The 16,533-nt window shown below is 36.0% G+C and overlaps 2 protein-coding genes across 2 annotated transcripts in view; one reads left to right on the forward strand and one right to left on the reverse strand.

Moving 5' to 3' along the window:
- The window catches only part of mim (missing-in-metastasis), a 282,563-nt gene that overhangs the window by 143,764 nt on the left and 122,266 nt on the right, over window positions 1-16,533 (forward strand). Inside the window, exon 3 of the mRNA XM_068768030.1 lies at window positions 7,516-7,589. Coding sequence (XP_068624131.1) covers window positions 7,516-7,589 — 74 coding nt within the window. The remainder of the gene's footprint in view (window positions 1-7,515; window positions 7,590-16,533) is intronic.
- On the reverse strand, window positions 9,178-15,450 carry LOC137924754 (phenoloxidase-activating enzyme-like). The gene is made up of 5 exons (XM_068768177.1): window positions 15,296-15,450; window positions 13,091-13,337; window positions 12,032-12,173; window positions 10,778-10,974; window positions 9,178-9,805 (listed from the first exon to the last, which is right to left on the reverse strand). Exons 1-5 carry the CDS (start codon window positions 15,440-15,442, stop codon window positions 9,417-9,419), a joined length of 1,122 nt encoding a protein of 373 aa, XP_068624278.1. The 5' UTR covers window positions 15,443-15,450; the 3' UTR covers window positions 9,178-9,416.

The raw sequence follows: 16,533 nt of genomic DNA on the forward strand, positions 1-16,533 counted from the left end.
CTGTTTTCAACCAGTTCTGTTGAAAGTTTTTAGTAGAAGCTTATGTCCAGTTGTGGACGTATTACAGCGGAACTTATGACGATAATGATTATAACAGTACCTCAGTTGTTCATATGTCAACAGATTAGTAAAAACCTTCTCGACTTAAGTATATCTTATTACCCAGAATTATTTTTAGAGATCGCAGTTCAAAGTGTAATGTTTAATGGAATCAGGCGTTCGTTCGGAAGTCCATCCTAAGTAAGAAAGGACTAATATTTAGCCACTTCTGCACATGCAGTGGTAGTAATAAATGCGCATGCGGCAAACAATGCGAATTACACAACTGCTACCGTTAAATCACTCAACACGTGTTTGATTAGTGATTTAACGGTAGCACGGGGCATCTTCAGGAGTTATGCTACACCGATTAGTGCCAAACACAGAGTCTCTGTGTTTATCAGCGGGTTGGCGGGCGGTGCACTTTGTGGCACGACTACCACTGCACGTGCGAAAGTGGCTAAATATTGGTCCAAAGTGTAATGTTTAACTATATAGCAGTGTTTTAGTGTGAAAACTATAACTATCCATAATACTGAATTTGTCATGAATGATGTGGTTTATAATAAAGTCTTACAACCATTTTTTCGAAAAGGTAAATTAAAGAAACAACACGTAACATTATGTATAAAGTAATCAGCTGTTCACTTTAGTTTCTCAAAGGTTTGGTAGAAAAAAATTACCAATTTCTAGTTAACTTATATTTGTTTTGGTCTCTGTTTATGACAGGTACGGGTCCTTTTTAAACAAGTTTAAGCAATATCTTCATTGTCCAATGCTTAAGTAATCAAAGTTTATAAAAGATCGATGGTAAAGGATTAACGCTGATATAATCAGTGAAAGGCACAGTGAAGGGAAAGTGAAGTGAGAAATGAAAAAATGAAGTGAACGTCAATTAAGACGTTCTAGCATCATGTTTTTTTGAAACGGATCCCTTTTTTTGGGGATCTCTTATTCTTCCCCCATCATGAACAGGGACAATAATTTATTAGTAATTCATTCACGTAATAATTTTTATTTTCTCTCTATTCTATCCGTCTTAATATCTTTCACTAGTTCTTTTATTTTTTATCACATTCTCTTTTATTCCTGTCTATACTTTTTATATATCGCCTTTAGTAACATTTTCCTGTACACTATTCTTATCCATCGCATTCTTCTCCATTGTTTCCACTTTTATCACAATTTTGTTCCTCCTTTATTTCTTACTCGAATATCTTGTTTTGTTACTTTTTATAACTTATTGCCTTCCGGTAGTAGTTCAGGAAGTCCAGCATCATATTAAACAATAATGTACGGTAGAGTCTTAGTAAATTAAAATCGATTGGCTTTGCAAGAAGCCTAAAACTATATTATACTGCACAAAGTTGGTGGACTCGCTCTGGGCTCAAAAGTTTTTTCGGACTATATTTAACACGGAAGGCAATAAGTACGTCCATAGGATCCCATTGTAGTCACTGTCGCCATTGTAATAGAAACATTGCCTTCCTTTGTTGTCTTGACCGCCCATTTTTCATATTTCATTCTTTGATTCAACGTTGGCCCAATTTTCTTTAGGCGCACTTTTTCCAAGTGTTATTTTTTTAAATAATATTTTTGTTACTTGTCGACATAACAAACAAGACGAAGTCTTGAATCTATATTGCAATTTTTGATTGTTTTTATCAGGAGTGATTCTTCTTTACATGTATATCATTCGGAAGTCGAATTAGCGTGCAGAACAGATGGCCGTTGCGGCCATAAGGTTTTAGATCAAAGATCATAGACTGGTCAAGCGTAGCTTAACTTCGTCCACCCACAAGGTTGACTGACAACCTTATTAAGGCCGGAAGATGCAAGCTGCAGGCAGACTTCAGCTGGTCTTAAAGGAAATCTTTGGGCAGCAGTAAACATCTTACGATTGAAACGACAATGACGATGTTTCCAATTAAAAGTCTCCAAGTATTTAAAGGTTTACATTACATTAAAAATATCGTAATTATTTTCACTGATATTTTAATAATGTTATAAGAACCTTTATCAGGTTTGGTTGAATACGAACTTCCATGGATATGCTATAATATGTTTGTAACAATTACCTTGTTAAAGTAAGTAAAAATAGGTTGCATGCCTCTTTCAACAGGTCTTTTCTTTGGGGGAGGCTAGTGTCCAACAGGTTCTTTCTTTGGAGGAGGCTTGTGTCTAATAGGTTTATTCTTTGGGGGAGGCTTGTCTCCAACAGGTCTTTTATTTGGGGGAGGCTTGTGTCCAACAGGTCCTTTTTTTGGGGGAGGCTTGCGTCCAACAAGTTTTTTTGTTGGGGAGGCTTGTGTCCAACAGTAGACGTCCTATGGCTAAAATGGTGGTGATTATCAATAACACTATACGTATATTACAAGTTTCATTTAATGCATCATTGGGAAATATCGAAAATATTTAGCAAAGATAGTATAGAGGGTATACACATCCAGTCATTTCTCTTAAAATTTATTTACTTAAAGGTTTTAATTTTATGTGACTAAAATTTTGTAGTTTTGAAGAACAAGGGTGCCGCTTCCAGTTTTGAAACGATTCACGATATAAATTTTCGTTTACATTAATTATCGTAGCTTTGATAAATTCGTTATATTTGCATAAGTAATTCTAGCTTTAAATCGATTTCATATTACATAGTTTTTTTGCTTATGGTCGTTGACTCATGCGATTGTGAACGACATGAGCGTACAGATGGAGGTGGTATTGATTGACTGTAACCTAATCTATTGAAATCTGTTTTGTATATTTCATATGTAATATAATGTAAGACTGAAAATTATTTTGAACAAATGTTCTAATGATGTATATATTTTTTGACAATGGCTACATACAATTTTTAGTCATATTTAAGTGATCGTTTCGAATTAATTCATTTGTGTTAGCAAAAATACGCCCATTATAAAGACCGGCCGTGCGCTGCCGGATCCAGCGATTTCCTAAAACCTTATGTCTGTCCAACTAGAGGTGGGCCTTTCTACCCACTAGTGGTCGCAAGTCAAGAATCTTCCGACAACCACGGCCAGCGACTGCATAATCGATGTGCTTCGTGCACTGCCACTTCAGACAAGAAATTTCTCGAGCTACGTCGGTGACTTTGGTTCGTTTGCGGATCTTCTCGTTTCTAACTCGATTTCGAAGCGAATCTATAGGAGAATCTATATATCTTTTAGAATATTCTATTGAATATAAGCAAGAGGTCAAGAATACTTGTAACGCTACTTTATATAAAAGTATCTAGCCTAATGGATGTCTTATATAGGCAATAAAAAATTAATTCACACTCGTCGTGTTTATTGTAATTCTTTTTGACATATAATATTGATAGTTCAATTTTCAGGTGTGATAGTGATTTGATGCTTTTCTAACATAGACAGGTACAGGCAAAACTACTCGTAGAAAAGATCAGGGTGATACAATGGACAAAAAATGTTGATTTTTAATAGTGACGACAAAAATCCTCAACACAATTCTTTGTGATTTATTTATAGACATCGCTAATGCGATCCGCACGTGAAAATATTTTTTTCCGTAAGAACCTTCTATTAGGAAAGTTATAAAAATATGAATGAAGCATCAATAAAGTCATTCTGAAGTTATCGCACGAATAAGGGAAATAGAGAATAATTTTTCTACAGGCTGATTGGTTATATACACAAAAGCTTTAAAAGAGTGAATGTATAGTTATTTTGCAGTCAATTAATGTGTAGTACATTATATCTATTAGTTCTTTTACAAGTAATAACGCAATGATAAAATGGTGCGAATAAACGTTTTCAAAATTTACATTGGATATTGGCAAATTAGTTTTAGATTCACCCTTCTAGCTTTAAAAACCTTTTAACAGTCACCTTGTAAATAGGTAAAAAATACTTTTAAAGTAAATGTAAGGGTTAATAAAACAAAAATGTAAGTGTGTAAAAAATCGTCTAAAAGCATCTAGAAAACAAAGAATTAAATCATGTTATGAATCTAAAATTGTTAGATGTAAAAATAAAAGACAAGTTATTATGCAATTTATATGTTTGATCCATGAAACGAAGTCAACCATCATCCTTCGTTTACAAGTGTAAGCGGTTTGTCGTTTCTGTTATTAGATAAACGCGTCTCGGAGCATCTCTTTGTACATTATCGAGCGCGTACAATGTACGTATCCACATGACCGCCTCCTTTCAACGCTGTACTCATTGACCCGAGTATCAATATCAAAAGACCCCGTCTGCTTCGTTTCGAATTTTTAAATCGATATTATTTGTGATACGTAAGTAAAAATCGATATCGTGCCAACAATTTAAATTTTAGGAACAAGCTTATTTGGGTTTAGAATTTATTTTCATAAAAGTTATGCGTTGTCACTTAAACTGATACAAATTATACTGTATATAGATGGGCATAGATGTATTTTAAATTTGTTTTTAAATATTATAATATCTTTACGTTTAAATCATTGGGTAGGCTGGAAGTACTAAGTTGTATAATACAACTACTGCTTCAAATAATACGGTTTTCATTGTTTTGGTTTCTTAAATTATAACTTTGCTGCAATTACGTATTATTGATGACTATTTTATTTATTTTATGACATCCATAAACCACAACTACTAAGATCTAGACAATTATATAACTAGAAATAAATTCGTAGTAAAATTGTACGCGGTGGAGATAAATGCGACAGATATTTTTTTTCTTCGGACAACTGACAGCTAAAATATATAACAGTTAAAGAATATATAGGGCCATTTAAAAGTTTTCACAAAGAAATAAACTGTAAACAATAACAAATGGCTTACAATGCTATTTCATATTATACGAGAGTGGATTGAAAAGTACTCGGCCTAACACAGATCCATTCAATTCTAAAAATCAAATCTATCCACATTATTTAGTTCAGTTCAGACTAGTTCATTGTGTGAAGTTCGAAACGTGTGCGATAATTAGTTGTGATTTTATAAATTTATTAACAAAGTAATCGGACATAATTTCCGCGAATGGAGCAAATCGAGCAGCGTGCCGTCATTAAGTACCTCCATAAGAAGGGGCTATCATTAAAAGCCATCCATGATGACATGGTCAGTACATTAGGCGATTGTGCTCTGTCATATTCATCCGTCAAAAAATGGATAGCAGAATTTAAGCGTGGTAGAGAGAGTGTGAAAGATGAACCCCGCTCTGAAAGGCCTTCGACGTCAACTACTGACGAAAATATTAAAAAAGTACTTGATTTAATAATGGCAGACCGCAGATTAAAAATTAGAGAGATAGCCGAGATTATAGGCATCTCTTATGAACGAACTCAAAACATCATTGTCAACGAGTTGGGTTTCCACAAGGTGTCTGCGAGGTGGGTTCCGCGACTGCTTTCAGTTGAAAAAAAAGGACGCGATTGACTATTTCACGCGACTGTTTGGAGTTATTTGAAGCCGATGCAGATGATTTTTTGAATCGTTTTGTTACTATGGACGAAACATAGGTTCATTACTGTACACTGGAAACAAAACAACAATCAAAACAGTGGAGAAGACCTGGTTCACCACCCCCTAAAAAGGCTAAGTCGATTTTGTCGGCAAATAAGGTGATGGCTTCAGTATTCTGGGACTCGAAAGGTGTGATTATGATTGATTATCTTGAAAGGGGTCAGACTATAAACTCTAATTACTACTGCACCTTACTACGTCGTTTACGAGAGGAAATAAAACAAAAACGTCGAGGAATGCTCAGATGAAAAGTCCTGTTTCATCAAGATAACGCCCGTGTTCACACGTCAGTACAGTCAATGGCTGAAATTCACAACTGTGGCTTTGGACTGTTACTGCATCCGCCGTATTCACCTGATCTGGCACCATCAGACTTCTTTCTGTTCCCTAACCTAAAAGAGCACTTGGGAGGTCAAAGATTTTCGACAAACGACGAGGTCAAAGCAGCTGTGGACGCATATTTTGACTCTAAGGAAGAATCATTTTTTTTCAACGGTCTAAATGCTTGGAAGGGGAGGTGGCAAAAGTGTATTGAACTTGATGGTAATTATGTAGAAAAATAAAAATATAACTGATTTAGTATGTGTTTATTTTCTTGGTTAGGCCGAGTACTTTTCAATCCACCCTCGTATAACAGCGAATTCTGTCTATAACGTGTTGAAGAATTTAGACCTATCAAGAGCGAACATCAGCTTATTTACGGGCTTCTAAAGAAGCATTCAGGGAAAAGAGTGTGGTCAGTGAAGGTGAATGCCGATACAATGCAAGGATGTCTTTCTAAACCTGCTTCGCGGCTCTTCAGCCCTGACCACCGTACCCGGACCCACGTCCCGCATGGTAAAACCATGTAATGCTAAGAAGTTGCGACTCTATATTTATGTCTTGGGCATTTTTATTTTAATGTTACATAGCCAAAATTTGTATTAAAATTTGTATTTGTGTGTGAAAGACTAATCATATATAATCAACCTAGCGAGTACGAATAGATAACTTAGTTTATTATATCTCCTTTGTTATTTCCTTAGTTGTCCTGCAAATCATAGTATAATCGTATTGCCACAACTGTTGAGCGGTAGAAACACAGGCAAGCGGTAGTACCCGCCTGGAGATGTTTCAAAACACACGTAACAAATTAAACTAACAACACAAAGATCCTAGTTAACAAACCAAACAGAATAACACCGCGTGCCTCACAACATTCATTGAACGGTGTCTCCATGAGACTAATGCCCGCTTTATAAACTAGTATTATTTTTTCGAGGATTATTACATTAACAATCATCAGCAAAAGTAACCTCACTTTACTTTTTTGATTGCTAATACAAATAAAGAATATATATGGTCGGAGTTTCGTTGCGAATCGAGAACCAAGATCACCGACGTTTCTCGAAGAATTGCTCGTCTGAAGGCAGTATGCTGGGCATATCGCTTTTGCAATCGATGACCGTTGGTGTCGAAAGTCTCTTTAGTGGCGACCATGAATCGGTAGACGCGGTGTTAGTAGGCCCCGACTAGGTAGACCGACGTCATAGTCAAGGTCGCGGGAAGTTTCTAGATGTATTCCATCCTAAGTAAGAAAAGGACCAAAAACAACAAACTCTGTGTTTGGCACTAATCGGTGTAACATAACTCCTGAAGATGCCCCGTGGAGGGGTGAAACACGTGTTGAGTGATTTGGCGGTGGCGGTTGTGTGATTCGCATTGTTTGTCGCATTCGCATTTATCAGCGGGCTGGCGGGCGGTGCACTTTGTTGCACGACTACCACTGCATGTGCGGAAGTGGCTAAATATTGGTCCTTTTCTTTCTCTAGATGTAGGCAGTCCAGACCAGATATCGAGAAGATCTTTTGGAGAGGCTAATGCAATGGGCGTCCATCGGCTGAAAAGAAGAAGATAATACAGAGAAATAATATTGTTCGGATCTTTATTAATTTCTCTCTAACCGTTTGTATCGGAATGCAGTTTATTTAATTGCTGCTCCCGTTCGCAGGTCAGCGCTGGTGGCCATTGCAGCATTCCTGGACGCCTTCCAGAAAATTGCCGACGCCGCTACAAATGCAAGAGGTATCTATATTTAGTATTTCTTTGCATCTCTATTCAAGAACTTTATTTGCTATCCTTTTTAACTCCTTAGGCGAAGAGTTCATACGTTCGTTTTATACTTAAATTATCACTTATAATTTTAAAGTTAATTTAAAAAAGCTCGTATCTGCCTGAAGCACGCATTCAGAGATTCAATCTAGTACAGGAGATTTATTAAAACTATACAGCAATTTGTATTTATAATTATTTTTTCTACTTTTTTACGTTAATACTGGCCTTTACAATATTGTCTACAATTATAAATACAATTAAAATCAAACGTTAAAAATATATCTATAATTAAAATTAAAATTTAATAAGTCATAATGACAATAAAATTGAGAATTCGCTATTAATTTTAAAAGTTTTATTACTTATTAAAAAGTTTTTCAAAAAGCCCATTTGCTACCTAATGAAAAGATATTGCCTTCCTTAAAGCTATTAACGGCGATGCAGCCAATCTATTAGAGCAACAGTGCTGAAGCGCCTGCAAAACTTTTATAGCAAATTTTGTTCGGCGAAAGTTTGCTATTGGATATGAAAGTCTGTAATAACGCTGTTCGTTTCCGTGTAAAATGATATTGCTGAATCGTTTACTATGTTGTGTGAGGCACCTGGAGTATGTGAGTGGCAGAACATGAAGGTGGACAATTTTCAAGTGGTCTGTATTCAATTATCTCGCGTGCGTCTTATCAATCGTGGCGATCCACGTCTTTTCGTTCAAACCATAGTGCCACCGAAACCGCTGTGCCGCGTCTTAAGAAAGAACGGTGGGGAGCGGGGCGGGGAAATAGAAAATAGAGCATAAGCGTCACCGTGAACGTTGACGACGAACTGACGGACTAGAGCGTGCGATACTGATACGTTTAAATAAAAGGCGAATTATATAAGGGATTGGGTTTTTTATTCGTATATTGTATGGTAATGCAGAATAAATATCAGTGGAACATTGTAAAATTGTAATTAAAATAAATTTATGTCCTATTGATTCATTTACAATATTATACTGATACTACCTATTTTTAGTTGTAAAATATTTCGTAGATATTTTTGACTATTTTATAAAAAAGTTTAATGTTTATATTATTATTTTAACCTATTTAGATTTATTGTTTTATTTATTTTGATTGCAAAATCGTATTATCATTTTTACTACACTACCTTTGAACCTAAGTAATTATTTATAAACTAGCTTAAATAATTATTCAATGGCAGTGAGTGTATGAGTTATAAGGATATGTAATGAAGTGTGTAAAGATTATTCTATTAAATATTTTTTAAACTTCCTTCTGTACAAATACATTGAATGTCGTACTTCGTGTTAACTAGAATTCAGTTTTCTCTGCTATCAATGCACTTTATAAGAATAATTTTGGAATTGATCTCATATTACATTTAATGAGTAATGTTTATCTAACGACGGATACTCGGTGTATAACGCCACTGTTTACTATTAGGAGGACCAGAAAGTAATGTGGCTTTCTTAAGTTGAATTCACTGGACTACATTTTTAACAAGTTTTTATATCTAATCAACAACATATCTATCTTCGTTATCGACAAACTTACCATCTAATATACAAATTTTCAATGCCGGAGCGGTAAAAAATAATCGGATTATCTGTGAAATATGTCGACAGAAACTACTTTACTTTCCGGTTCAACTTATACATTTCTACGCTTTCCACATAGATTGGAATTAAATCAATTTAGTTATCATTTTATTTAAAGTCTCAAGGCAAATTTCTATGCCCATAGGAAAGCACCAACTCCACAATATTAGTGCTTCGATAGTTGTGTTGGAATGAAATTATTCCATCATTTGGTCAATCCAATCGAGGTACTCGTAGACGTTGGTGTAGACGTTGGGCGTGTTCCCTCTGCCGCAGAACTTGGGTCCGTAGCTTGCTATGCCGACCACCATGTAGTAGTTATCTGATTGGTACATGAGTGGACCACCGGAGTCACCCACGCATGCTGACTCTTCTCGCGAGTTCGTGCAGAGTTGCTTGTTGGTGAGAACACCGTCAGGGGCCATGCGCTTGCACATTTGCATTGGGAGGTATTGCGAGCTAGCCCATTGTTTTATCTCGCCGTACCTGGCCCCGTTGCTACCCCAACCCGATGTCACCAACCGCGTAGCTTGTCCAAACTGCTTCACGAAGTCATACCGCGGCAGGCAGATGGGACGGATGAAGTCTGTATAAAGATAGATATATTTTAACATACATACCAGCTATACATGGTTTTACTTCAGTACGACAATAAACCGATCTCAGCAGAAGGCTTCTTCAATCCTCACAGCTACAAACTTGCTCAGGAGTACATCTCAAAACGCATGTTATACAGGATGATTGGTTGGCTTTTAAATGTTGAATATAATGCTCATTTCTCAGCGAAAAGTAATAAAGTGATCACTCGGGAAAATGTTACATTAATTTATCTTTTCTATTTGAACGCTACTTGTCAATAATTTATGGCAATACCAAAATCTGCAGAGACAGGTGATACTTTCATCCATTTTCAACTTTTGCACCTATAAATAATCATTCTGTATAATCTGTATTTTATGGTCTACTATTTAAAGAAGGCTCAAGGTGTATCTCATGAGGCTCAAGGCTGTTTGCGAAGATGTTACTTTATGCAAAAATTATGAAGCTCTTCGTAGGGTTGTTTTGTAAAATCGCGATGTCTGCAACTGTAATATCACTACCATAAATTCGCAAAAGAAAAAGAGTTCTTCCCATAAAATACAGTTTCAGAGACGCTTTATATTTTAGCAATGAGCTTGTATTTTTTTTATATAGTTGTTATGGAATAGGCGTTGGCTTCCATCTCACCTGATAGAAAGTGTAGATGAAGACGAAGGTGGTACACGCCCATCCAAAAGAAATCTGGTCACTCTACTCTTAATGGCTCTAGAGTTCAACTTATTAGGAAAAATAGACCCAGACAGGTCGTTCCAAATCTTGGCGTCTCTCAAAAAAAGGAGCTGTCAAACCGTTTAGTTTGACTTTTGGGTATGTCAATAACGTATGAATGAAACTTTTGCCTGCGCTTGGTAGATCGATAAAGGAATGGAGATGGCTCAATCAGTTCAAGAGCCTTCGAGCACTCTCCAAAGTGCATCCTATAATTTATATAAAACTTAAAGAAGGATGTAAAAGTTACCCGTATAAGGCGCTTCTTCGGCAAGTTTCATCAGGCCGATGTCGTGCTGGTAGTTGCGGCGGTTGTACAGCGGGTGCTTCGAGCTCCACTCCACGGCTATCAGTGTGATGCTGATGAATTCGTAGCTGCCACCGTCCAACGGCACGAAGTCGTTCGGATACGACGACGTGTTGTATTCAGACAGACGTGCGAACTTTCTGCAATTGGATTTAGACCAGTTAGACTTATCAAAAGTAAGAAAATCCGTAGACGAACAAAAGTGTGACTTAGCCCAGCGAATTGGCAAGATGAAGAGGCAGTGGGAGGATATGTTGCTAAAGCGCGCAGAACATATGGCCGCTTGGTCCTGAAGGTTCTGGAGTGGTTATCATCGACTGTGGAGAAGTCACTTTCAACCGGTCCTGTTGGGAATTAATAGGGGAAACCAATGGTCCAATGGTTGAAATGATGATATTGATGATTATGATTTTAACACTGCGAATAAATGTCTTTTTCATGAAAATATAAAGTGTGAAACCTTAATGAAAACATCCAGCGAACACTAGAGCGTGGTCTCCACTAGTGGGTTGCTGTATAAGTTATACGGTAAACTATACTTAAGTAGCCAATTGTATTATGCGGGTATTATAGTGGACAGTTCAAGCCGAAGTCAAGGTCCCTTGGGGGCCCTTGAGCTTGGTCACCCTGTGGAGCTTTCATCACGTTTCCAATCCGGAAGGAATAAGTAGTGGCTCGAGCCTTCCCCGAAAGCCATCGAGCTTCGCCACTTTAAAAGAGATCTTAGGCTAGAAGCACTCTGCGTCTTGCCACCTCAGACCCGCGGAATCTGCAAATGACATTTAGGTAGCAGTGGATTAAAGCTGTCTATTTCGGTATATGTATCCAACATGTGTATATTTTGTGTTTGCAACACCGTTACTGCTTCTTAGTAGGAATGAAAAAAATTGAAGAGAACACATTATAAAATCATGCTTTCAAGCAAAGTGAATATTTATTTATTAACTTTTTACTATACATAAATAAACAAGAGGAAATTCCATATTATAGACAAAAAAAGAAACAATCAGATGCGAATTCTTCTAGATAACTACTGGATGGATGTTAATAAAGAAAAAGAGACAGAGTAGGCGGTCAACAAGCGATATGTATTGAAATTAGATGTACATGAAGGCAAGGTGTATGCTGCCCCCACAGATCGCGAGGATGACTTATTATATAAAGTACACAAGCCGATGTTAAAAAATGAATACTAACGGTCGACCCTTAGGTGTTTCTACGCAGTGCGCGGCAGTAAGTACGAAACGCAGGGAGATGAGACTGCCGCCGCACATTATGTCTCCATTGGTATACTCCACCAGCACGAGCCATGGGAACTGGTCTATCTCAGCTGCTGTAACTACGAATTTACCAAGAAATAGTTATAAATACTACTATAATATTCAAAGTATAATTTTGGATTCTTTACAGCATCGAACTAGAATTTAAAAGATCGAAAACATCTGTCATAAATGATGAAATAAATCTTTTTATAGTCACTTCCTACAAAAGTAGAGCTATCTTGATCGTTCACACTGCAACTCTGAACAGCTCTGGTGCTCATTTTGTAACAAGTCCTGAGATATCACAGTTGCGTGGTGCGAATTCTGTCTAGTTTTCTTCTTCTTTGAAATTTATCCTGCATTCGAAAGATGCTATTCCGTCATTAAGCTAAAGGACGCCCACTGCTGGATATACGTCTCCGCTATTGATTTACAATAGCTCTGGAAGTGGCCTGTATTCAGCGTCTTCCACTGACCTCAATATGATCATTTCCCTTCAACACTCCTGAAGTAATGAAGGAAACGACGGAAACAAAGTTTCCTTAACATTTATTCTTTCCATTGTGCCAATGAAAAAATAACCAAAACCAAAAAAACTATTTTACGACCAATCCACATTTAATTTTACATTTTGTCTTACATATAATGCGTTGGAACACTTAACACCAAAAAGTTTAAATCTTTAATAATGTCATATTAAATCGATTCAAATTCAAATATCAACATACAAAAAATTGCATTCGCTCTTATTATTAATTATTAAGCGTGGCATAAGAAAATAAACTGAACATTGTCGTGTGTTTACCTTGTGATTAGTCGACTTACGCTTCACTTACCAGTCTGTGAAGGTGTTTATGCCAAGGGAAAAACAGTATTTGACAATAAACAAAGACTATGGTCATCACTACCGCAAGGTGATGAAAACTAGATTCACTAGGTCTACCAAAAGAATTATTTGGATTTCAGTACCTTTTTAAATAAAACGAAATATTACCGTTTGTGGGTATAACAGATCTAGAAGTCGAAGCAGCGAAGCCGCACTCCTCATATTTGTTTGATTCGTCTTCACCACGCAATGTTGGTCCGTATATGCTGCCCTCCGAATTATTTCCAGCTTCTTGAGTGCGTGTTGAATTGTGTACATTCTGACCAAGTTCTGGTATATGCTCCAGGACTTCGGGAAATAGAATTGGTTTGATTTTCAGAGGTTTTGACCATTCCGACTGCGGCGGACAGCAAACCTGGAGTATAAAAGATTTTCATATTATATAGCATTATTAATTGTCCTTAGAATTTTGAGCAAAAAAATACACAATAATAGACTGGTCTTTGACTCTGGGGATAATGATAGACAATTTGGACTCGACTTGTTGTAGTGACTAAATGAGGATTACAGAGGTAGCAAGATTCTCATGGCACGGAATTTCTAAAATCCTTTGGTTTTTCGTGAGAAAATCCTGGGCATCCCATACCCTTCCGCTGCCGGGGCAACGAAAGGGTTATGCCGGACTTCTATCGGCTAAAACCCCACAGTCTTTTTGCACGCCTTTTTTTAAACTAGGGGAAAGTTTCGCATACTACCGTATATATTCTCAATTCCCTCTATGGGGGTATAGTTAATTGATGTTGGGTAACTTTTGAAAAACATCCAACTTGTGGGTGGATATTCTGCTCTGCGATTGTTGGCCCATGATCTTCGCTCCAGAACCTTAAAAGCCTTAAGGCATCAATTCTGCGTGCATTTTGGAATGCTCACTGTTTTTTATAAATGTTTATGTTTATTTCATGTATTAAAATCACAGTCGTATAAATATTACGTCATGGGGAATTCTGCACAAGTTTTTTATTCGTGCTTTTAACGATACCAATCGCCCTCTTTGCGTTTGTAAAGATTTTCCTTAGTCCGTGAGCGTCCGGGTTTTGCCAGATTGTTGACACGCTTATATTATTTTTGTTACGACTTTAGATTATAATTGCCAGTGGTTTGAAATTGTATACTGGCGACTAGTTTGCGCATTTGGCGATGCACGAGCATATTGTTTGCTTGATTTACACAGAGTAATAACATCTTAATGATAAAATTTATTTATGGTATACATTTGAATAATTTTTAAGTCGTCATATATTCTTACCAATAAAATGTTTATTTTTTGATACGACTACAAAATAATACAAGTATTTTCGTATACAGGTCGATTGGTTATAGGTTTATAAGCTTTAGCCAAGTGAATGCAGCTCTCTCGTCACCAAAAATCTTTGAATATTTTACACGTATTTTTAATTACCTGTATAATAACTCTGAAATATTTTCAATTGATTTATTTTTTCTTTTGGAATGCTACAGGCCAACTTCTGGCAATAGAAAGTCTACAGACACATATGTAAACAATAATTAATTTTAATATGTATAATTATAATATATAAAATCATCATTAATAATTTTAATATATAAATTCACTTCTTCAAAGTTTTTACGCCCATTCACCCTGTTGTCTTTTGTTTGTTCTCTTTGTTACCTCTGTAAACGTTTGTTTTTAATGACTACATTATAAAGAGATATATACATGAAAATAATACAACTCTATCAACTGGAATTATTATACTTTATAAATAAACATTTATCTTATGCTTCAATTCGTATAATCACTTGAATGATTTTGGAGACTTTATTTTAAAATCGTACAAATGCATCATCACTAACATGAGAAAAAAATATAATAATCTTTGTTTTTTTTTTCTTGTGCCTATTGTATGTATATAGCAATTTTTTAGACATAATTATTGTAGAGATGTTTTTATTAAGTTGAAAGTTTTGTCGATTTCACTTCGAAATTTTCTTTTCTCTAAGGCAATCTTAACACTCATATTTATTGTAGATTGCACAAATAGCTATCTTAGGCATCCCGTAAGACAATGCTGTGAAAAGACTAATCGATTGTCGATATCAGTTAATATATTGTATTTGATTACGTGTGTAATATTTGTTAAAATTACATTACTTATATTTTAATTACCTTTTAAGTTATATTTAAGTTACTTATTCTATTAAGGCCTCCTTAGCTATTTCGATCAAGTCCAAACCACGCCTGATACCACACCACTGAAGACTGGCGTAACACAGTGCGTGAGAAACTTTCCCAAAAAGGATCACGATCTTCACTAGTGAGGGTCATGACGCAAGGATCAGTAAGCTACTTACCTTGTATCTGAAATTACTGGTGGTCCCACACGACGACTCGCGCAGGTACAACAGTTCCTTCTCTGTCTTGTCTTTCTTGTCAAGTACGTCCTGAAGCGGCTTGCATTTGTCCAGGTATCGGCACTCGCCAGTATACCCGTTCGGCATACGACATTTCGGATCTGTAATCATTTGGAATTATTTTATATTTCAATGTATGCTATCTAACCTGACTATAACAAGCGTAACAAGAAATGTGGTGAGGGATGGGAAGCGATGCCTGAACGTAATATAAATGATAGAAAAAATGAAGGATAAAACAGGAAAGAAAGAGAGAAATTATAAAACAAGAGAGATCCTTGACAAAAAATAAGATGGGGCAAAGAGAGTATACCAATAACGGGGGTCATTTATAATAAAATAATTAAAAACTTGACTATAACAGTATGTACAGTAATATGTACTATATTCATATATTTATATGACTTTCTACTTTTGATCATTTGGTATATAAGACAAAAATGTTCGAAGCATAATTTAATAAAATTGTTTATCAAATTGATCGCCCCAATAATGGCATGCTTCAATTTAAAATAAAGTCTCAAGGGATGCAAACGCGCCGTGGTCTGAGAAAAACCCAACAAAACCGCTTAGAGCAAAACATTCTAATCTCTTTGATGGAGTCGTTCAAGAGAGATATACTCCTAATATCATCACACAAATCCAAAAAGAACCATATCCTATGTCTATTTAATACATTTAACTAAACTTTTGATATATTTAAATTGTTTAAATATAATAATTATTTGGCTTAGTGTGACAATTCGTTATATGCTATATGCAATATTGTATTTAAAATTCGAACCTCTTGTCTTCAAAGTTTGGGATGTTTTTGTGACTCTTTTTTATTACTATTAAACAAATATACTAAGAATAATTCTGACGTTTCAAAATACGTACTAACTGTATAAAAGTTTATTCTAAAAGAATAGGATTGGTTGAGTTTATACCCAATAATATTAAATTTTTTCACTGTAAGTAGAGACAATTAAAAATGTTTAAATATAATTATTTATACTCACACGAATAAGTCGAACCCACGCATGTAAGTACGAAAACGAACCGTAAGATATTATTTATCATGTTGACAGAAGAACCGGTCCGGCCGCGACGCCGTGCGATTCAACACTGACCAGCGCGACCTCTCCGTCCAAGTGTTAGCGTGCACAGATAACGTAAATACGATCGCAGAGTTCAAA

Source organism: Battus philenor, unplaced genomic scaffold (genome assembly GCF_028537555.1).
Source record: "Battus philenor isolate CCGP_79_NKW_IND1 unplaced genomic scaffold, ilBatPhil1.0.hap1 SCAF_24, whole genome shotgun sequence".
NCBI lineage: Eukaryota > Metazoa > Arthropoda > Insecta > Lepidoptera > Papilionidae > Battus > Battus philenor.

What these genes read in the sequence shown, in the direction of transcription:
- LOC137924754 (XM_068768177.1), bottom strand. Translation starts at nt 15,442, where the DNA reads ATGCCGAACGGGTATACTGGCGAGTGCCGATACCTGGACAAATGCAAG. An exon ending in ATCTGTTATACCCACAAACG is followed by an intron (nt 12,174 to 13,090) that starts GTAATATTTCGT and finishes GTAAATTCGTAG; the next exon opens with TTACAGCAGCTGAGATAGAC. An exon ending in GAAACACCTAAGGGTCGACC is followed by an intron (nt 10,975 to 12,031) that starts GTTAGTATTCAT and finishes ATCCAATTGCAG; the next exon opens with AAAGTTCGCACGTCTGTCTG.